This window comes from Leuresthes tenuis, unplaced genomic scaffold, assembly GCF_036924035.1.
Source record: "Leuresthes tenuis unplaced genomic scaffold, fLeuTen1.0.hap1 SCAF_13, whole genome shotgun sequence".
Classification (NCBI taxonomy): Eukaryota; Metazoa; Chordata; class Actinopteri; order Atheriniformes; family Atherinopsidae; genus Leuresthes; species Leuresthes tenuis.
Genome location: NW_027325367.1, coordinates 5021528 through 5043643, shown reverse-complemented (window position 1 = coordinate 5043643; position 22116 = coordinate 5021528). Strand labels below are relative to the sequence as shown.

General features: G+C 40.3%; 1 protein-coding gene across 2 annotated transcripts; it reads right to left on the bottom strand.

The window, feature by feature from the left end:
• Nucleotides 1-2627: 2627 nt before the first annotated feature.
• Nucleotides 2628-21845, bottom strand: dnajc5ga (DnaJ (Hsp40) homolog, subfamily C, member 5 gamma a). 2 transcript variants are annotated; one of them, XM_072362194.1, is made up of 7 exons: nucleotides 21685-21845; nucleotides 12333-12460; nucleotides 11602-11815; nucleotides 10407-10563; nucleotides 8157-8335; nucleotides 7498-7541; nucleotides 2628-6817 (listed from the first exon to the last, which is right to left on the bottom strand). In XM_072362194.1, the coding sequence occupies exons 2-5, from the start codon at nucleotides 12449-12451 to the stop codon at nucleotides 8160-8162; spliced, it is 666 nt and encodes a 221-aa protein (XP_072218295.1). In that variant the 5' UTR covers nucleotides 12452-12460; nucleotides 21685-21845; the 3' UTR covers nucleotides 2628-6817; nucleotides 7498-7541; nucleotides 8157-8159. The 2 variants fall into 2 exon arrangements, with proteins under 2 accessions (XP_072218295.1, XP_072218296.1); XM_072362195.1 differs by lacking the exon at nucleotides 8157-8335.
• Between the last annotated feature and the right edge of the window lie 271 nt (nucleotides 21846-22116).

The window sequence follows — 22116 nt, the reverse complement described above, 5'->3', positions numbered from 1 at the left end:
TACTTTTTATCTGCTTTCTCTCGGTTGAACTCACAACAATGTCAGCATTCTTCACTGATTATCAGTGAAATACTGTTTAATACCTCCAATCACTAGTGAAAGTAGTTTTTAATTATCATTTTTGCACATGGTAATATCAGCTATATTTAGATATAATTTTAGGATGCTTGACTATAGATGAAATCTCACCTTTTGTTTTTAGATTTTCCAAAAAAATTGAATGTACACACTCCTTTTCTCACAATAAATGAATCAACATTGATTAAATATTAAAGTTTGACATGCTTTATAATCTATCTCTGTCAGATCCATCTGAGAAACAGAGATTTGACCTGATTAAATACAAAAAAAAAAACAGAATACGATCAGAGAAAAACAGCTGTTGGTCTTTTGTGTTTATCGTCCAAAAGTTGCAGCATTCTGTGACTTTACTCTGAAATTACTGTAAAGAAAGAAAAAAGGCAAACTGTGGCACAAAAAACTAAATGTTTATTCTTTTGGATTTTACCAAATTCCTGAGAAAAAAAAAGAAAGAATTAATTTGATGTTTTAGATTTTTTAGATGAGAAATAAATCAAAAGTCTTGATAGAGAATGAGGTCAAAAGGTAGTTGTTGTGAACACTGTTCTGACCCGGATCTCCTCAACAATGCGACTCTGCTGCCCTCCGACAACAGACAGCGGCGAGCTCAGTGAGTCCCAGTGACCAAACGTACGTGCTAACCAACAGAATGCATTGGGCTAAGTAGACCAAGCTGCTAATGGGATTACGGGACTATTTATAGGCCTGGGAGTGGACCTCTGCTTCAGAGTAAGCTAAGCATACAAACACAAAGAGCCATTCATGACAAAGACTTCCAGAGCATCCGGCTCAGAGTGTTACTCTGGTGGGAGTTCATGTCTTCTTTGTTAGCAAATAACATCTAATTACTCTGAGTCAGAGCTTCATTGTTGTCCACAAATTGTTAGAAAAACCATCAAGAAAGGGCAATTACTCCCATTACTGTCAACAGCCGAGTGCTTATTAATTTAATAAAAATGCTTAATTATTCATAACTTTAAATAGTCCCACAAACAAATCTTATCTGTAAAATATAAATCATGGTTGTTTTAGGCTGTGGAGCTTTATATTTTATAATATCTCAAATATTGTCAGTTTTATTCTTTATGCAATCAAATACTGAAAATCCCAAACTTAATTCTCAAGTAGTTTCCACAAAAATTCTACTCTGATATTTGCTTTTAGGGAAATTTAACAAGCATAAAAGATCCTGTGACTCAAAATAGTTTCATAATTTTTTCAAATACTTACCAAAACTATTTAATAAAGCTCTAGTTATCTTAAGATGGACAGAAGCTCATTATACTGCAGTGCTGTGCAAAAGTCACGATGCAGCCTTCGTTTCTTTGCATTTTCCTTCCAAGCACTCAGATTTTAAAGAGATCTTCTTTCTGAAGGTCTTTCAAAGTGTTTCTTTGGCTGCTTTCACTCATTTTCAGTCCAGTTCTTGTACCTGAACATTTTCAGAGGAATGTTTTTTTTTTAAGACACTTACCTCTGACCTATGAACCATTTCAGTATAGAAAGAGCCTCCAAACTCAAAGGATGAAGCAGTGTTGTATCGACACATAACAGACAACTTAGCAAAGAAGCCATTTTAAATTGGATCTTTAGGCACTTTGTTACTAGCAGCCTGTCACAAAGACACATAATTTGTTCACATTTCTTTAGTTTCATTTATGAAAAACAGCAAAGATAACAGTTTGACAGACAGAAAACAGGATTTCTGCAGCAACAAGGTGATTCCCAAAGAGCTGTTAGCTGAAAACTTGGCATATCTCAGCATGGTGTGCAGTGTGTCCTTAAAACATTTGAGGAAACTGGACAAGTGGAGGACAAAAGAAGAAGTGTCAGGCCTAAAAAACTATCTACAGCAGATGAACAGGATCTGAAAGTGATGTCCTTAAGAAAGAGGAAAAAATCCAGCTGTGACCTGACAGGACCTGAGAGATGCATCTGGACCTTCAGCTGATCCATCTACTGTTGGCCCAAGCCTCATCAGAAATGGTCTCCATGGAAGGGTGGCTGTCAAGAAGCCATTCTTAAGGAAGGGAAACAGGGAGAAAAGGCTGAGCTATGCCAAATGACACAAGAAGTGGACTGAAAATCAGTGGCAACAGGTCTTATGGAGGGATGAATCCTCCCCAGAGCCCGGACCTCAACATTATTGAAGCAGTGTGGGATCATCTGACAGAGAACGGAACAAAAGGCAGCCCACATCCAAAGAAGAGCTTTGGGATGTCCTTCAAGAAGCCTGGAGAACTATTCCTGAAGACTCCTTAAATAAATAACAAGAAAGCTCGTCTAAGAGGGTTCAGGCTGTGTTGGAGAATAAAGGAGCTCAGACCAAATATTCACTTTAAAGCTGCTTAGAAATGAACAAACTCTGTTTTTTTTTTGTTGCCTTTTTAAAAACAGTATTTGCACATATTTCTAATTTTCTTGGTATTCTCTACAGAAACGAGGAGCGACTCAAGACGTTTGCACAGTCCTGTGAAGGTAATCTTTTCTCCTTATCTTGCTGCTGTGAACGTGCTTCCACAGAAGACAAAGTAACAGACAGGAAATTATAAAATCCCCCTCGTTTTATTTGGTTGATTTTCATCACAACTCATTTACACATCATCCACAGGGAACCACAACAGGAGCCTCATCCCAAAAAAACAACAAGAGAGTAAAAACTGTAAATATCTACGCTGATAAACTGGTTCCATCATGTTTTTTTGTTGCTATGTCGTGTTCAATTTAAGGTTTTTCCTTTTATTTTTGCGCTTTGAAGAGAAACACAGCTAAATCTGGTAGATTGTCCAACTGGTTAATTAATCCATTAAATGATAAGAGTCATCTGTGTCTGGAGGAACGCTCACACATTAGCATGGATCAACTGAGCCAGTAAACACACAGACTTTAGAGTCTTTATTCAACATCTGCATCAGCACCTTCCACCACACTCGATGTTCTTTTTTTTCTAAGTGATATAAATTAAAAAAGGTTAAATGTATGTACACTGGTAAATCATGCCCATAACCAACATGGATTCAGTCAGTTATTTACAACAATTTTAAGAAAATAATAAATATTTCTGTCAGTGCTTCATGGCCTCATCACATTTAATCGAAGCGAGTCTAAAAAATAAAGCAGTTATGAAATGTTTTGGTCACCGGTGATAAAAACGTGACGCAGGATGATTTCAAGTTTGCAGAAATGCTCCACGGAGAAACACGAGCTGATATGTGATCAAGAGACAGAGCTGGAATAAAAGGGATGCAGATACTTTTGTTTTAGTTTAAGTTCAGCTGGGAAATGTTGCGTTCGAGTCTACGGCTCTTAAAAAGCTCATTTTTACACGGGACACAGCGGCCTTTATCCAACAGGGAGGAAGGACAGATGTACGGCCGTTAAGAAACAGTAATCTGCAGAGGACGAACTGTTCCAAACACTTCTACGTAACTAAATGTTTTATGGCAGCAAAATGTTTCCATTTCAATTGAGCGCTTTTCGTTTAGTCTGCGTCACTTTCATGTAGATGTGGTCAATTTTGAGCTATTAAACAAGCTACGGTTAGCAACAGCTAACCTGTTTTCTCTGGAAAAAAGTAAGAAAAATCCAATGTTGAGCTGCAACATTCAACATATCTTATTATGTTGATTTATAATAAAAGTAAAGTAAAGTTTCTTTAATTTGCCATGGGTCAATGCTCACTGGATCCCTCTTTTACTTCAAAGCTCTGCAGGTAACCATCAGCTGGCTAAAACCCTCCCCAATAACGTGCAAGATTAATAATGCAAATATTTTAGCATTAAAGTGCATCAAATGTATCAGAATGTCTGTGTGGTAAGTTATTAAAAATGTTTTCACACACAAGATGCTGTCAGAGATAAATCCTTTCATGCTGGACAACACCGAGGTCACCTTCTTATGACCATTGGAGGAAGATCTTCTCTTAGTGTGTCGCTGCAGGAACTGTAGCCGATCTTAGGTCACCTAACTGCTTTTTTAGGGTCTTTTAGGGTCAGATTAGAGCTTTCCCAACACAGAGGGAACCATCTGTGACATACCTGTACAATTATTGGTTGAACATTCAAAAACAACACCAGAAATCACCATTTAAAAGGAAAAAAAAAAACCCCAAACTTGTTCTTAACGTTAACCTCAAAAAATCTAAACACACAGTGAGAGAAAAAAAAAAAAGGGAGGGAACTGAGCTTACATGCAACAGAGGAATTAGGTCATTTCAACTGGCAGTTACATCACTTTTATCCTTCATCACTTGGCGGTTGGTAAATAATTGGCTGAAGTGAACAGCTGTTTATGACAAGGCCTTTGTTTCACATGGATTTTTTGTGATAACAGGTGCTGATGCTGCGTTCAGGGGTTCAACAAAATCACAGTACGGAGATCACCTTTTCCAGGACAGGAGCCAAAAGACTCTTAAAAACAGCTCTATGAGCTGTGATCATCCTCAGTTCCTGCAGACACAGAAAATAAAGGTACGTCCTCCAACAGTACAGAACGAGGAAAATGTTCCCGTGGTTTCAAAGCAACCACCGACATAACTTCAGTGTCCTCGTGTAAAATTGACAAAAGCTGAAATATTCAATTGATTAGGTTAAATATCTGTTACTTTGTGAGTACAAATGCCAAAAATACTCTGATTGCAGCTTCTTACGAATGACATGTCGCCCTTTTCTTCGTATACGATGTCAGATAATAAGCCTGAAAGCCAAAAATCACCTGTGGTGGATTCTTTATTTCAGAAGCAAAAACACTAGTTTAAATCAGGTGATTTGAGGCTTGTGAAAGAAAAACAAAAAGGAAAATGTGCGTATGAACCTCAGGTGAAGTCACATCTGATCCAGATTCACTAAAGGTTTGCAGAGAGAAATGCTGAGGCCATGTTAATCACCAGAGGACACACAAAGCCTCGTTTCATTGGTCGTGCTCGGCTAAATGCTGCACACCAGTCTTAAAACATGTAGAGGTGACAGCAGAAAATTAATCAGCTGTCACCTCTACAATGACTCCTCAAGGCACAGCACTTCAGGTAGAGAGTCTACCATCCTGGAAACTGAACACAGGTCAGTGAAAATTGTGTTTATGGGTTAAAGATGCAGGAGCTGATGGATCGGTCCACCAGCTAAAATGTGAGTGCCTGAAAATCACAATAAAGGACCAATGATTACTTTCTGAACGCTTATTTCCCATGGCCCTGAAATAAAATGAATAAAACCTAAAAGCACTCCACTAACCGTGGAGCAGTTAAAGTAGAAGATCACCTCTGCAATGCAGTGTTAGTGAATCTGGACCCGAGGTTACTCATCACCAGGCTGCTGGTCTCTGCAGTCCTGTTGGGACGTGGAATAAAAGATATGCAACATTAACCGAGTCTGCAAAGAGAAAACTACGTGAAATGGCAACAGACCCGCCTCACGAGGTGCATAGACTTTGACAATCAGAATCGTAATGGCATCTCCACAAGCCACTGGCGTGAACCCAGTTCATCATGGGGCTGGCTACATGAAGCTGTTGGCTTTGGTCAACCAAATAAAGGGACTGCAGCACAAGACGGAGCAAAAGGAGGATGGAAACTTAAAGACCTTCAGTGCTCCGTTTGTCTCCGTGGTTTGGCATCAGTCATTACTCGTTTGAGTCAACAGAATATACAGCAGGGGGTTTGTATTCTTTGTAAGCACGCACTGACATAACGGCTGGAGTAGGGACGAATTCGTATACAGGATGGGTTTTAGGCTGAGCAGTCGCCGAATGTTCTGTGATTTGGGTTGTGTGCATTGTAGAGGGATATAAAACAACAAAAAAAACAAGCAAGTCAGTCGAATCTATTCCCAATCCCACTCTAAATCCTCAACTACAGGTTGGCTCGGAAATTTAGCATCAAACCGTGAAATGCAGCGACATCCTGATGAAAAACGTTACCCTTTACCCATTTTTTTTTCTGTTTTTAAAAACCACCACACTTGGCATCAACAGCTAGCTTGAGAGGATGAAAATGCAACACCTAAATGAATGCAATCATTCACACGAGGAAGAAGAAAAGGAGATAAAAATATTCCACGCTCATGTCGTCAAGTCTTACGGTGTGTTTTCTGTCCACAGCTGGATTCTGATGATGCGTGCACGTCACAAGTGGCTTTATATTTACCACCAACCTCATGGCTTTCTTTTTTAGAGGGCAGCTTCGAAGCAACCGAGGAGAAATGCAAAAAAATGCTCCTGCTGATGGCCGACGGAGTCCAAAATTAAGGAAGGCGGCAAGGTTGGGACAGAGGAAAAGAAGTTCCAGTCCAGGTCTGGATATCAGATAAATAACGAGGATCACCTTTCTATTATTATGCTGTTTTCACCATCCATCGTCCTGGTCGGTGTCACATCCTTACTGGTTGGAATGGGATGACCAGTACAGATAAGGATGGAGTTTAGGCCTCACCGTGGATAACAGGACTGCTCTTCAGGTTGCATCCAGCTTTGAACCGACTTGTGGGAAGCTGGAAGAGGAGAGGGGGACTTGGTGGAGGACGGCTAGTTGCCATGAACCAAAACTGTCTTAGCGCTGCCAAAAAAGGCTATTTCCACGGTGTTCTGTGGCGGGAGCCCCTTGCAGGTGTTCTTGGGTACATCAGGTAGGTTGAGGTGGGTCAGGGCTGAGATGTGGGTCTGGGTTGGCTGGTGACTTTGGGCTGGTTTTTCTACGGGTTGCTGGCCGCAGTCAGATGTAGCTGGATAGTAGGGGCTCGAAAGGCTTAGGAAGAAGAGAAGTAAAGGTAAAAACAGAGATATGGAGCAAAAAGGCGCAAAAAAAAGGGCAGCAAAAGATTCCCAACATGGAGCTCCATGACAAAAATCACACAGGAAATATGAACTGTAGCTTAAATTCACACTTTTATGTCATAGGTTTCTATTATGGTTTATGTTTGGGAATAAACATGGAATTTCAGATATATTCAGTTAGCTGTGAGTAAAACCTAGTAATAAAACGTACTTTTAAACTAATCTGTGTGAAATGAGTAAGAAAGGGGCAAACTTTTCTGATTTTTGTCTGTTTGTAGGATAATCTTAAAGGATGGTTGCATAAAAATTCTACCAGAGTTGGGATGTGGAAGTGAAACTTTGAGCTTGAGGTGACACCGATGTGCAGCCAGGATTTTCTTTGATTATTTCACCCTCGACGGATGCCTTGTACAAATGTACTGTTTACACAGCAGACTGAGCAGAACTGATCACTGATCATATCTGAGCAGAAACTATTCCCCCAATTCATCCGTGTTTTTTCTGCCTAAACAGTAACCAGGCAACGGGACAGGAAGTCTTTGCCCAGATATTGGTTGTGTTGGCACATTATAACCAGCGAGTTCCCTTCATGCTAACTTCTGTTACTCTGGGTTTAACCTTGCCCATGGGAAAAAGAAGACTGTATCTTACCTTCCTGCTTTTGCTTTTTGAGGCTGATTCACTCGATCACTTTCCTGTGGAAGGAGACAATTAGACAAAAATGTATGAACAACGTTTAAACAAAAAGCCACAAAACTGTTACGACAGAACTAGAACCAACAGTGAGACACCAGTAACTGTAACACAGCTTCGTATTTTAAGCTATAAGTTAAACAAAGAAAAGCAGGAAAATCCCTTTTAAAAAAAAAAACAAAAAAAAACAAACAAAAAAAAAACACTAATCCAAAATCTATTTTCTTTCATAAAGCAGACAAACGAAGGCTGTATTTTCACACATTTCATGTCAGTGAATATCTGGTTCATACAACACTGAGGGTCACATCAGATCATGCACATAGATGATATCAAACAAAGCAGCACGGATGCAGCATAGTCAGCTTTCCCCTCTGCAACCCAGAGCATTTGGACGATTTGAAGACATGCAGGTACGAAACAACATGAACGGGAAGTCTGCTGCACTTGATGTGACTGGAAGCTGGAGCTGTTTGTTATGGGTGAGTGAAGAGGCAGAAGCTGCATAGAGCCAGACAAGAAGCAAACATGCAACACTGAGCATGACGATGGCTTCTCATACAAGACAGAACGGATGGACAAAATGGGACACAGGAATTGGACGCGGTGGCTCTTACGAGTCATTTTGACCCTGGTAAGGTCTCCCCTGGGTTCTCTTCCCCTGCTGCGTTGGCCGAGGTCGGCGACTGGGGCTCAGGTGGAGGCATAGGCATAGGCAGGGGGATGGGCTTACTCTGGTCTTCTGGGCTTTCTGAATCCAAATTAGATGTGGGCTGGATTATGATTATTGTGTTACCTGTTGGATTGGAAGATGAACACACGAATCCTGAAGTATAAGTAAGGATTAAGATGACTTTTATGGCAGTTATCCAAACCCATCTTCTTCTGAGACGTAATATCATTCATTAAAAAGCAATAAAAAGCTCCTTTTAATGCACTCAGAGTTTTTAGCGTTCTAGCTTTGCTTGTTCTGATATGACCATTTGCTTAAGATGGATGAATTTAGCATAACAACGTTGCACAATGTAAAGTGCTTCCTGAACAGCAGTTAAATTACATTTTAACATCATCTTATTAGTAATTATTAGCACAGAGCTTCCTGGTTAGCAAAAAAAGCTTCACAGGGAGGTGGTAAAGAGAAACTTGTGAAACTTTGTAGCCTCTGCTGTAGGTGGAAAAGTCTTGATCCAACCCTGATTTCTTTAGATTTCCTTCCAAGCAGCCAGAGATTCCTGTAATCTCTTAAAGTTATATGGAGCAACAGTTCTCCAGGTCAGTGTTGCCAATTATTTCTAATGTCATTAGAAGTTTTAGAAGTCTCTAAATGACATCACAGCCTGATTAGCATATCTGTGACGTCATTACATCTCATTCTGCTTTACATCTGTTCTCTCCTCATCTACTCTCTCAGTGCAGCTGAACTCCTGGTAAACCTGCCCTCATTGACAGATTTTTCAGTTTCTGTTAGCAGAAGGTAATAAAAAGAATGAAATAGTGACCAAGTGTGCAGCTGTGGTTCGTTTGAAAGCACTGCTGAACTTCTGCTGAGCTCTAATAAAAATCATACATGTAAGAAAACTTAGCAAAGAATACAATTTAATTTAATCTTTCACTAGCAGCCTTCAACAAAAACAAGCAATTGTTCTCATTTCTTTAGTTGCATCTATGAAAAATACTGATCAAATAGTAGTAGATGGTAGGATTAGACATCTGTGTCTAAGTGCTACAGTCTTTAAATACAAGAGTGATGAAAGTTCTGATAGTTACAGACCAGAGATGATGACACCTGTAGCCAATGGAATAGAAAGTTCAACCCAGCAGCGCCTGCACATATCTTTTAATACTAAAAACAAAAATCTTTGAAAGAAGCACAGCTGCAACATGCGAGTCTAAAACTGTTTATGTCAGCAAATAAACTGTCGACTTAAAGAAAAGAGTCGTTTTAATGCACTCGTCTTAAATCACAATCAACGCCGGGACCGGTTTCTGCAACGCTGCTCAGAAAGAAATATCGAGCCAAGACACCTTCATGTCCAGCTTGGCTACAAATGGTTGTCACCTCCATCATTTTCTGTGGTTAAAGTCATGCTAGTATTTCTTCAGACGATATAATCTAACACCATCCGTCTCCCTCAGTCACAGCCCAGCTTCACCACTGCATTTGTCTAAAAACTTCTCCTCACTGTAAGTGACTGTTTTTTTTTTTAACCAGAGCAACCAGCTTCACATGAAACATTTTGAACAAACTGTGGCTGAATCCCAAGCTGACCTACGTCCCTGCTGTTTAAAGCTGCAGTCACATGTGAAGAAACCTACTCCAGAGTCATTTAACATCTAATTAACACCGATATTATCAAATGTTTATTTTAGTCAGGTGATGCTGCATTTGTAAAATCAGTGGCTGCTGGTTAACTGTAGTCTTCAGGACTATTATTTCACCAAGCAAGGTGTTAAATAAACCCTTCCACAGGTTTGCCTGTTCAGATTTCATACAGGCCACTTGTTTTACAGATTTATCTCTCAATTTACATGTAAATATATATATATTACGCAGCTGTGCTTTGTCGAGGAGGAGCATAAAACCTGGAAGGGTTCTAATTTCATTATAGTCCTTAAGTAAAAACACCCATGACACAATATATGTGAACATTTAGTCTAATTCATATGAAATAGTAGCATAAACACGTGCAATTATCTCCCAGCCCAAATTCAAATCCATTCATTCAAACATGAATATCTGGACATGACTTGATTATTTTGTACAGGAGTAACCTAGAAGACCTCCTACACAAAGGAAGCAGAATATCTGGGACACCAGCGCTGGATTTTGAAGCGTAATAAAGACTAACGGGGCCGACACCACTCACCTCCGTCCTGCTCTGCTTTGATTTGAGCCTCCAGGTCTTCCGGGTCGACATACTGGTAGCTTTCATCGTCATCGGGCGGTTTGCACTTCCCACAGCAGAAACAACAGCAGCAGCAACAGCAGCAGCAGGTGAAAATCGTACAGCACAGCACCAGACTCTGCAGGGATTAACAGACAAACAGATCCTTAGTTATACGACAGGCAACATGCACATCTTGCAGAATTTAATCTTCATGTACAAAGAGTCGACAGGGAGGATTTTCTTTAGTCCTTTCCAACAGATTACAGATGTAATTTTGCAGTCGGTACAGCTGGCTCGATTAGAAAGCATGAGTATGTGCTACGCTGCAAGTAAACCAGGAACACAAAGAAGACGAACCAGGAGCTCATTTATCAAATGTAGGTTCTGGCGAGCTACAATGTTTTACTTCAGAGCCTTTAGAGCAAGAACAGACAGAACCAACTGATCAGAAAATACACAAATACAATCATTTCTGACAGTGTCAACAAAAACTTTATTTCATAAGCTTCACATCTGCTGCACATCTGTTTTATTAGATCGTATTACATTGTACAGATGTTCTTTGTCTTTGTTAGCTCTAATCTCCACATTTGTCTGGACTAAAACAGCATATTCAGTCCTGTAGACCCAAACTCAACTGACTGAGTGATCAAGTCACCAGTGGACCCCAAGCGTTCATCTGTGTGGCTTCAGCACACAAGTTGATAATCACAATGCAGTGTTAAAGCTGCAGTTCAGTGTTAATTTATGCCCCCCCCCCCTAGAATAAAAGTAAGTGCATTTAGATTAATGAACAGTATTGGTTACTGTGTGGGAGATCAGTCGCAGCCACCAGAGAAATGCTGCTGGTAGATCTTAAAACACTTATCTGATATTCAGTGGAGGAATTTGAAGCTGTTGTGTTCACTTCACATTAAAAAAAAAAAAAAATCAAAAAACCAAAAGTGGCTACGTGCAATAAAGTGCCAGTGCATCTGCATCAGATAAAACTGAATATCTAAGACTTCACATTATAAATAGAATATGGAAATGTCACAAACTGCCCACACTTTCAGCTTATATGCAGGTTTTCATCTGGCTTTTTTGACAAAGTATTACTCCCCAAATGCCTCCTGAAACAAGGATTATATAAACCAGCAGCTGTTACTCTACATAAGTACAAAAAGAAACAAACCTTGAACCACCATTTAGACATGAGGAAGTAATATTTGACGCTTTCCTCTCCGAACTGTTCCGACACATAGAGGCCCATGGAGCCATACTCATCATAAATCTTCCTCTTGTTTTCATCATTTAAAATAGAGTTGGCGTTGTTTATCTCCTTAAACTTCTCTGCGGCTTCCGGGTTGTCGGGGTTCTTGTCTGGGTGATACTTCAGCGCTAGTTTTCTGGCAGGAGAGAAAGAAAAAAAAGTAAATAATGAACACATGGAAACTTTAGTTGTTACAGGACAAAGTTTGAGGGGGGAAAAAAAAAGTCAGATGTTCAAATCCCCGTCGGTTAATCTGCTCATCTCCTTCCTGATGTTCTACATCAGCTTCTAGAAACAAAACTATGAGTCATTTGATGTCATTGTGGGCTTAAAATCTTAAAGGAGAATCTACATTTTCTGTCCCTTTATAGCTCCAACCTTCTTGGCTCCATTATGCCCCACTGGTCGTGGTTCTTGGATCTTTGAGTTTTGGATTTCCTGTTTTTAGCGCGGTAGATCCGTTAGTTTAACAGCTTCTGTGTCACACCTGGTTCTCGGTTACAGGACCCTGTTTGTTATCCTCTGCCTCCAGGTTTTTCTTTGCTCAGTGCCAGATCATTGTTTTAATGATCTTCCTGCTGCAGAAGCTAATCCTTCCTAAAGACACAAGTGAGACTCGGTTACAGAGATTACGCGTCACTTAGACGCCTCACCTGTACGCTTTCTTGATGTCCTCCGCTGATGCTCCCTTCTCGAGCCCTAGTATCTTGTACACACTCTCTCCAGCGGTGGACATCTTCCTTTGAGGACGGGAGGCGTTCTGTTCAGCCATGGCTCACCTCTAAAAGAAAAGGAAACAAATGGCTTGATCAGGAATAATCTTTGGATGATTCAAAGATCAAATATCGCTGCCTGTTCTAACACTTCCAGCCAATGTGTTTTCCAAAGCAGCAGCCCACTTTCTATCAATCCAGTGCAGAGAATACAGTTTCAGAAACAAATGCAAATGAAGTACGCCACACTGAACTTTATTTATGGTTCCACCTTTCCCTGCCAAATGTGAGGTAAACACAGGACGTGGATCTCCCAACAACGAGCGACTCCTCAGCTTTCTGGAGACACATCACTGCTGAAGTTCATCATTTAGACTGCTGACATACAACTTAGCGGTTCTGGTGCAGTCTCGCTGCTTTTAGAATTAGCGTTAAAAACTCTGCAAACGCATCGCACACCGAGCCCTCGGCACCAAACAGCAAATCCTTAGAAAACTTGGCAGCGAATGAGCGGAAATTCACCTGAAAAGTCGGTCAGAAACATCTGCTAAAAGGATGACAGCAATGCAACAACACAGATGACGTCAAGAGCTTGTTTTGTTGCCTGCAACAAGTAGGAATACATTTTTATTTTATTGCTTGTTCATCTCTAACGGCCAGAGCTCCATCATCAGACCTCGATGACTTTAGAGGAAAACAAAGGGTTCATTAGCCTTTCTAAACCCTGCCTGCATGTCACTGTTCTGATGACGACTTCCTCCATTGAGCTTTGAAAGAAAGCCTCGTAAGATAAAATAAGTGGCTCACAATTACAAAAAACACAAAGGGATCTCTGTTAATTACGGCTACAGTACAAATGCACACGACTATTACTCAGCCATACAAATAAAGCCACCTGGGTCATCGACTAAAGAAGATTACATTTTGCTGATCTAACAGATTACACATTCAGGTCTACGTCAGATGAGGCCAGCATCCTGGTCCGAGTCCGACTGGTCAGCTCGACACATGCGTGTTGAAATATTCCCACATCCACCAATGCATTTACAGGAGAAGTCCGGCTGTGGTTTAAAACCAGCGCAGACACAGGGAACCAACACACAGCAGCTGTAACCGAGCTTAAAGCCTCCTCATGAACCATCTCTGCTGCAGCCTTCTTCACTCCCAACAGAAAACTCCAGTCTGGAAACACAACCGTCATCTCTTTAGATGCTAATTTACACATTACAGACAAAGCAGATTTATAAAAAAAACTGCCATTATGTAAACTCTCACTAATCGCAGGGTGATCACAGCAAATGAGTGAATACGGCCTTTGTTCCGGGAGCTGAGCCTCACACAGTCACATGTTCCTTTTTAAATCTGCACACACTCAAATTCATGTTGTAAAGAGATAGTTTTAGTAACCAGACTACTTCTCCAGATCCTCCAAAGCGATTCTTTTGGCTTTTCCACAAAGCAGAACACGAACTGGTGATTCCGATTTTGCTTTTTAAGACTTGAAACTGCTAAAAACAACTTTAAAGCTGGAAAACAGTGAGATCTTTAATTCAGTTTGACTTTTATGTACTTTATTATAAACTTCTTATATCTTTTTAACTACTTTTTCTTGTCTAATCTAATTATAATCAACAAGGTTCTTTTATCTTTTATTTTCTTAGCTCATTCTGTTGTAGATTAATAGTTTAATTAACATTTAACCAAACTAAATATCTGCATTATATACCGTTTATTCATGATCCATTTTTAAGCTTCAGGTTTTATTTCTGAAAAGTCTTCATCTGTCTCACCTTCCCTCACTTTGCCCCCCCCCCTCTTTTCCGTCCTCTCAAACCCCAGGGCTAATAAGAGGATGACAAAATTCAGTTATTTCTATAAATCTGCACAACGCCACAGCTGACTGAAGCACAGAGCCACTGATCTGCAGCAGACCCATCGAAGCAGAAGAACTGTAGCCAGGCGACCTGATGTCAATAAGTGCACGATGTCAGTATTTAACTACATGCCAAATATTACTGCTATGAGTCCAATTTAACCTTCAGTTGCGTTTGCCCCACTTTTCCTACATTTAAGACACAAGTGGTGGAAGATTTAGAGAGGCTGGAACAATAAAATGAGCAAAATGATTAAAAAGGGGAAACAAGGACTAAGATGTGCCATCAGTTTTAGTGAGTGCATCTCTGACGTGTCCTGTGACAATAAACTGAGGTTGTTCTGTTCTAAAAGAAGGACAAAAACAACCACTGCACACAAGAATAAGTGTATGGATTCTTACAGCTCATTTAGCAACATCACAGACTGTACGGCACCAATTTAAACATCACCCAGTCAAAAAAAACCAAACAGACATGTGATACGTAACATTAATGGCTTCAGCAGCCTCTCTAAGCGATGACATTCAGCCACTCAGCTTCATTCAAACATGTCTTTAAAAGCAGTCTGTAGGGAGGGAGGTTTATCATTTATAGAAATGTTAAATCATAAAGAAAAAACTAAAAGCCACGCTGAAACAAGAGGTATCTGGAAGCAGCTAAAAATACTGACACTGTTTAATCAAAAAAGGACTAATTCATCTGCAGCGCAGTTTACTCTTGTTCAAAGAAGAAAAGCAAGATAAAGAAGAAGAAAAACAAGATTATTTTAGGCAGAACCTAAGTCAGTTGAGATTTCCTATTTGAACAATCTTTTTTACTCATCTCCAAATATAGAAAGTGCACCAGAGAAGTGTTGCATTTGTATTTTTTTATGCATCAGGTTATCCTTTAGTTCCTTTAGGTTTTTGTCCATAAGTGTAGATCCAGTGCAAAGATGCCATCTTTTTGACAAAGATGGCATCTTTGCTTTGAGCTTTGAGTCTTCTTACAGTGATTAAAAGTTCCTTTATCTTTGGAAACACTCATTTATCACAGAGAAAAGATCAAAGTTTGCCAGCAGGTATCTGCTCTGTTCCTACATGCATGATGCGTTCACTGACCAGCTGGTCAAAATGTAAGCTGGCCAGTTCTAATATAACCAGCAGATCAATCGATGCATCAATAAAAAGCTGATCAGAAGCCAAAGGAACCCACTGCTAATGTGACCGCAGAAGTTCTGACTCATACAGTGTTGAAATGTTTACTTAAATAAGATTCAAGCTGCAAAGTGTCACAGAAAAGCCCCCCCGTGCAGACATGAGCAGCAGAGATCCAGTCAAGGGCAAGAAGTTCATGACAAGGGGCACAAACGTCCTGCCCAGAAGTTCACTGATAAAGAAACCTTTTCCCCGCACTTTAAGCACAACACGGTGGTGCAAACGTTTGGTACGCCATCATTTCAACACTTCCAGCTTTCAGGGAGCTGCTTGGTCAGTGTTTGCAAAGCAACGCCTCTCACTCGTGTTCTCTTCAGTCAGACAGACACAGTGGTTTCTAAAATTAGACTCCCTTCCTGGGGGTGTCTTCCAGAACAGGACTGCAGTGAATGCTGGTCAGGAAGCTGATGACTGCTCCTCCTTTAACGCTTTTGTGCTTTCAGGTCAGTTTAGCATTTAATGAGAAAATACCCTGAATGATTCCAAGGGAAAGCAGCTTTGCCTTTATTGTCCCTCATCTAATTAGTTAAGAGCCGACTAATGTGAAAAAACAATCAGCTTCCCTCTGCTTCCATGCATTTACAACTGTGCCAGATGGTACTTTACATTATAACAGTTACATTTTAAGTTCTGAGACCACTAAAGTCTGACAAAAAGGCAGATTATAATCATAATTAAGTCTTCTCCATTAGGAAACATCCATGCTGCATTAACAGATTTTTCAGGGTATAACTATTAGAAAAAAATCAAACTACTTGTAAAGCTTTAAATGCAACTGAACAAAAAGCTGAATGAATATTAACAGGGTGGGAATCGTGCTGCAGCTATACAGACCATGCTTAAACACAGAAATGCATTAGAACTACTGTATGCATGAAAACACACATAATGTGTGTCAGCCTGGATTGCCGGAAGAATATTTGCAGGTTGCATAACAAAAATCTGTTTCCCCACTTTGTTGAGAGATTATTTTCCATTCACAAGCTGGTCTTCATTCACCGACGAGACCGAAAAACTGAATAAGCAATCAAAACGCCCCATTAAAAGAAACCTTTTAAAATGCAAGTACTCTTGCCCCTCATTAATCACACTTCTCTGAAAATAAGAACTAAATGCAGCAGTGGTACAAGTCGGATTTTAAGCGGCTGTTGTACCACGAAATTACAAGAAAAGTCAAAGCAGGCTGTTGATGGAAATAAACTCTGCAGAAAGGGAGGTCACAACAGACATGAGGCGCCACAGGGCCAGATGGCGCTCCTGTTGGAGCCAAGATTGCCGAGGTAAATATTTCTCCAACCACGCTGAAGTCTTCCATATTTTCCCCCCTCCAACATAAACCTTGCTGACCAATGTGATTTGTGCACTGATCAAACAGCACAAACTGAAGCGGTCGATCAGGTTCTATTAGGTTAATTGGCAAACTGCAGTCTCTCTGGAGCAGACATTCAAAACTGGCCTGAGTGTATGCAAACTATGATGATAAGGACACCAGGAAGACTGATGGTATGAAAATTATTCCAGTCCCTGTGCATGTATGCATCAAACTTTAGTCCAAAGAGTTTTAGCTCAGAGGCTGTCAGCTGAGAGACAAACAAAGAAAAGTTGCTTTGTAGAGTTTTTACAACTAAGCAGCTTTAAAGTGAACCTCTGGTCTGAGCTCCTTTATTCTCCAACACAGCCTGAACCCTCTGAGACAAGCTTTCTGTCATTTCTTTAAGGAGTCTTCAGGAATAGTTCTCCAGGCTTCTTGAAGGACATCCCAAAGCTCTTCTTTGGATGTGGGCTGCCTTTTGTTCCTTTCTCTGTCAGATGATCCCACACTGCTTCAATAATGTTGAGGTCCGGGCTCTGGGGAGGATTCATCCCTCCATAAGACCTGTTGCCACTGATTTTCAGTCCACTTCTTGTGTCATTTGGCATAGCTCAGCCTTTTCTCCCTGTTTCCCTTCCTTAAGAACGGCTTCTTGACAGCCACCCTTCCATGGAGACCATTTCTGATGAGGCTTGGGCCAACAGTAGATGGATCAGCTGAAGGTCCAGATGCATCTCTCAGGTCCTGTCAGGTCTTTGCTGGATTTTTTCCTCTTTCTTAAGGACATCACTTTCAGATCCTGTTCATCTGCTGTAGATAGTTTTTTAGGCCTGACACTTCTTCTTTTGTCCTCCACTTGTCCAGTTTCCTCAAATGTTTTAAGGACACACTGCACACCATGCTGAGATATGCCAAGTTTTCAGCTAATAGCTCTTTGGTAATCACCTTGTTGCTGCAGAAATCCTGTTTTCTGTCTGTCTTTGCTATTTTTCATAGATGCAACTAAAGAAATGGGTCTTTTAGTAACAAAGCGCCTAAAGACATTTGGTCCTTTGCTAAGTTGTCTGATATGTGGAGAGAACTCTGGTTCATCCCTTGAATCTGGAGCCTTTTTAATGCTTGAATGATTCACAGGTCTGACTAACAAACATGCCCTCAAAACGATTTTAAAGTTTCCAATCAACCAGACTTTCTAGTCATCTTTTAAAGAGCTCTTTAGTTGATAAAGATATGCAGTGTATACTGGAATATTCTTCTTACAGTCCCATGAGCAAACCAACACTGACTGAACAACACTGAAGATATTTATTTACCATCTTATCAGTTTTAACCATAGAATTACTCTGACAACAGGATCTAACCGAAATGCTTACCGAGGAGGAAGATTTAGAGACCAGTTTATCTAAATGTAAAATGTTGCCATTAAAGTAAATATAGAAAGCACAGAGATATGTGCAGGAAAACACATTAAAAAATGCCTATTACTCTGATTTTTCCTTACAAGTACTTAGTTTTTGTTTTGTTAAAAAAAGCTAATAATAGTAAAGAACATAAAAGCACCCGACATCTATTCAGCAGCAGCTCAGAGTTTTTATAAAGCTTGAAACAAAGGTGCTTGTCAAAAAACTAAAAAACGTGCGAGGACTGCAGATAAAAGCTCCTTTTTACATTATCAATCAGTTAAAACAGCAACGAGTTAGCCTGACACACTGATTCTCCTAAAATAAGCATCTTTGTTGCCAAAAATAACTCTGGAAGGTGTGTGCCATGTTAACTACGTGGTTCTAACAGCCATGATCAAGCAAAAAAAAAAAAAAACTCTGCTAGACAGTTAAACTGTAAGCAAGATAAATAATCCCTGTACGCATAATAAATCCAATATAACTAAATTATGTGCTTTAGTTTGTCATGATCAAGGAAAACACTGCGTCACTCCAAAAAAAATTCATTTAAAGTGCCGATTATTAACCACGCGTCCCATCTTCCTTAAAGTCTGTTCTTTTAAATCATTTAAAACAAGTCGGAAATGTGCAAAATATGTCTGAGAATACAAAGATAATTTGATTAACATCACAGGCGCTAATTAAAGGCTAACTGTGTCCACGTTAAACTACTGCAGGGTTATAATGTGAGTTTTTACCATCTTAACAGTGCAGGTGCGTTCGTTAGTCACCATAATGTCGCCGATATAGCTGAGCTATAACCTAACACTGCATAACAGCATCAAACTCCAGCTCCAAACACTGAATGTTACGCCAACATCACTGTGACCTGCTGGGTGGTGTGGCACAGATCAGCAGAGTGAGAAGAAAAACTCAGTGTTTCCAAAGCAGACATTTTGGTTTTAATGAACTTACCAGAATGAATAAAGTACGGCTGATAAGATGCACGTGGCGTGTTAAATCTGCTTTGCAAATATGAACCACTTCAGCGGCTCTAACCTCAAACGGCTGCGACTTTGAGGAACACAGCCAGCCCAACTAAGCAGCAAGATCACCAGATATGTACCCACTTCCATAGCTAAGGATCAGTCTTCGAGAACCCCTGGTTTCACCAGCTGTAGCTGCAGTAAGAAGCTCCCATCGCAAATACAGAAGCAGCCACCAGCACTCCACAGCAACACTGATGGCCAGGTAAAGGACTCCATGAGTAAAGCTAATCGAATAACCAGAACATGCAATTTGTAGACTTATGTGGCGGCTCATATGTAACACAGTCTGTACAGTACGGAGCTTAAGCACTTTCCAATATAGAGTGACTTCCAACTGACACAAAAAGATCAGATTTCATATTGAAAAAGTAGCTGTTTAAACCTGGATAGTAACTTGCAATACATGCATCTAGATGCAGGGTAAATGCATTGTCCTTGGTCCTGTTGGCCTTTATTTCCCTGGTTCCAAACCAAACCCTAAACATCCATGAGCCTAACACTGCATTTATATACGGTTAAGTGGCTGCTGTGAAACTCCAGAGAGGAGTAATGTGGACACAGGACAGCATGCAGGTAGAGAACTGTGCAAAAGTCTTATTTCCTCACATACTGCCAAGAAAATGTTGAACGATCCCACACTGCTTCAGTAATGTTGAGGTCCGGGCTCTGGGGAGGATTCATCCCTCCATAAGACCTGTTGCCACTGATTTTCAGTCCACTTCTTGTGTCATTTGGCATAGCTCAGCCTTTTCGCCCTGTTTCCCTTCCTTAAGAATGGCTTCTTGACAGCCACCCTTCCATGGAGAGCATTTCTGATGAGGCTTGGGCCAACAGTAGATGGATCAGCTGAAGGTCCAGATGCATCTCTCAGGTCCTGTCAGGTCTTTGCTGGATTTTTTCCTCTTTCTTAAGGACATCACTTTCAGATCCTGTTCATCTACTCTTTGGGAATCACCTTGTTGCTGCAGAAAACCTATTTTCTGTCTGTCAAACTGTGTTATCTTTACTGTTTTTCATAGATGAAACTAATTGGGAACAAATTATGTGTCTTTGTGACAGACTGCTAATAACAAAGTGCCTAAAGATCCACTTTATAACTGCTTCTTTCTTAAGTTGTCTGTTATGTGGCGACACAACAATGGTTTATCCCTTGAGTTCGGTGCCTGAGTAAAGTGGCACAGCAAACAAAAATGATCGGGTGCAAAGACTGGACTGAAAATGAGTGAAAAAGCAGCTGAGATCCACAGAAAAACTGGAGAGCCTGGAGAACTATTGCTCAAGACCACTTTAGAAGATTAAAACAAAGTCCAGCTCCTTGCAAGCAAGTTATTTAAGAAATTGGGGTGGATCGAGACTTTTGCAGAGTACTGTAAATTTCATGGCTTTTCCATGTGTCTGTCCAGTGAAAACCCTGATTAGATTGAAATATTTTGTTAAAACCTAACCAACTCAGACGGAGAGGTGAAGTTCAGGGCAAAACAGACTCCTCCCCCCCAATAATCAGGTTATTAGATCAGGCTTGTATTATAATTTACAAAATGCCTTAGAGTAAGCCGATATTGTTCCCAGAGGTTATTTTGTGACAGTACTGTGACATCATCTCTCAACACTTATCCCCTTGTTAACAAATGATATCAGCTGTGAACACAGGTGACTTCAATGTTAGCGCTTCAATGACCACACAGCGTTTTAGAGTAACGATAATCAAGCAAGGGATACTGCGTGATTGTCGTCTGTTTGTCCTTGTGAAGCTCTAATCCTTTACTAATCCCCCTTCACAGGGAGAACTACTTTCTATTTAACACCCAACCATTCATAAATGTAGCAGGACCGTTTTGACTATTTAACTGAACAAGACATTTCTCTTTATTCAGTCAATTCTCTCTGACTTCCTAATTTATCCAAAGAAACCGTCTTGCGTTAAACTACTGGTCATCCTAAATATAAAACGTCCATTTTACATTTACAAGCACGCTGTTGAGGCAGAAGCGCATTGTTAAATGTGCTAAAATCATTTGTAAGGATGTCTCGTTTTGTTAAGCAACAGCTGGAAGCAGTCGCTTTGGCGTGACGTCAACCTACAGTCAATTTGGGGAATTTAGTTATTTTCTAGTTATATGGACACATATATACGGTACAAATTTAGAAAATGAATCCAACATTTTTAGGATATCAGATCATCCATTCGGCGTTTACTAAACACATAATTAGCGCACGAGAGCCTTTATTTAATCTATTTCAGAAATCGTCATTAAGTTAGCATTAATTTAATGCTGGCTGCCACCGCCCTCCAAATATAAAGCTAAGAATATTTCCGTTTATCATCAGTTTTCCCGTGTGTCTGAAAGAAGAGGTTTATTGAATGGTTGATCGTAATTTTAAGCGCTGCGAGCTAATCTAACGTTGTTCCATCTTGGCTTTGCTCAGTACGGTTAGCTAACCTTACGCTAGCTAATTTATCACAACGGACATTCCTTACCTCGTGTAAACTGGACACAGTGTATCTCGTTGTGAGGTTGGCTGGATCATAGAGGCATCCGGTTAAATGTGTTAACTCGCAGTTAACGGGGCAGAAACACGGTACCGTTAGCCGGTGGCAGAGAAGTGACAGCCCGCTGTGGTCGCTCCTTCCTGTCTGGCTCCTCCTTCCAGGAAATAAAGGATGCGGGATGTTGCTTTCAAGGCTTCGGTCGAAATCCGCCCGTCGTGAATAAAGTAAATTGATTTTAAAAATACATCAAATTGTACATTACTAATCTAAATTAATTTAAAATGTAAATTGTCTAGAAGTGGAGCCCACACATGAATCAATGCAACTGAACTAAAGTGCATACAGCAAGTAGTAGTTATTTCCATTTTACGTGTTATTTCGCTGAGTCACACGCTTCAAATTTAGATGTAATAGAAGTTT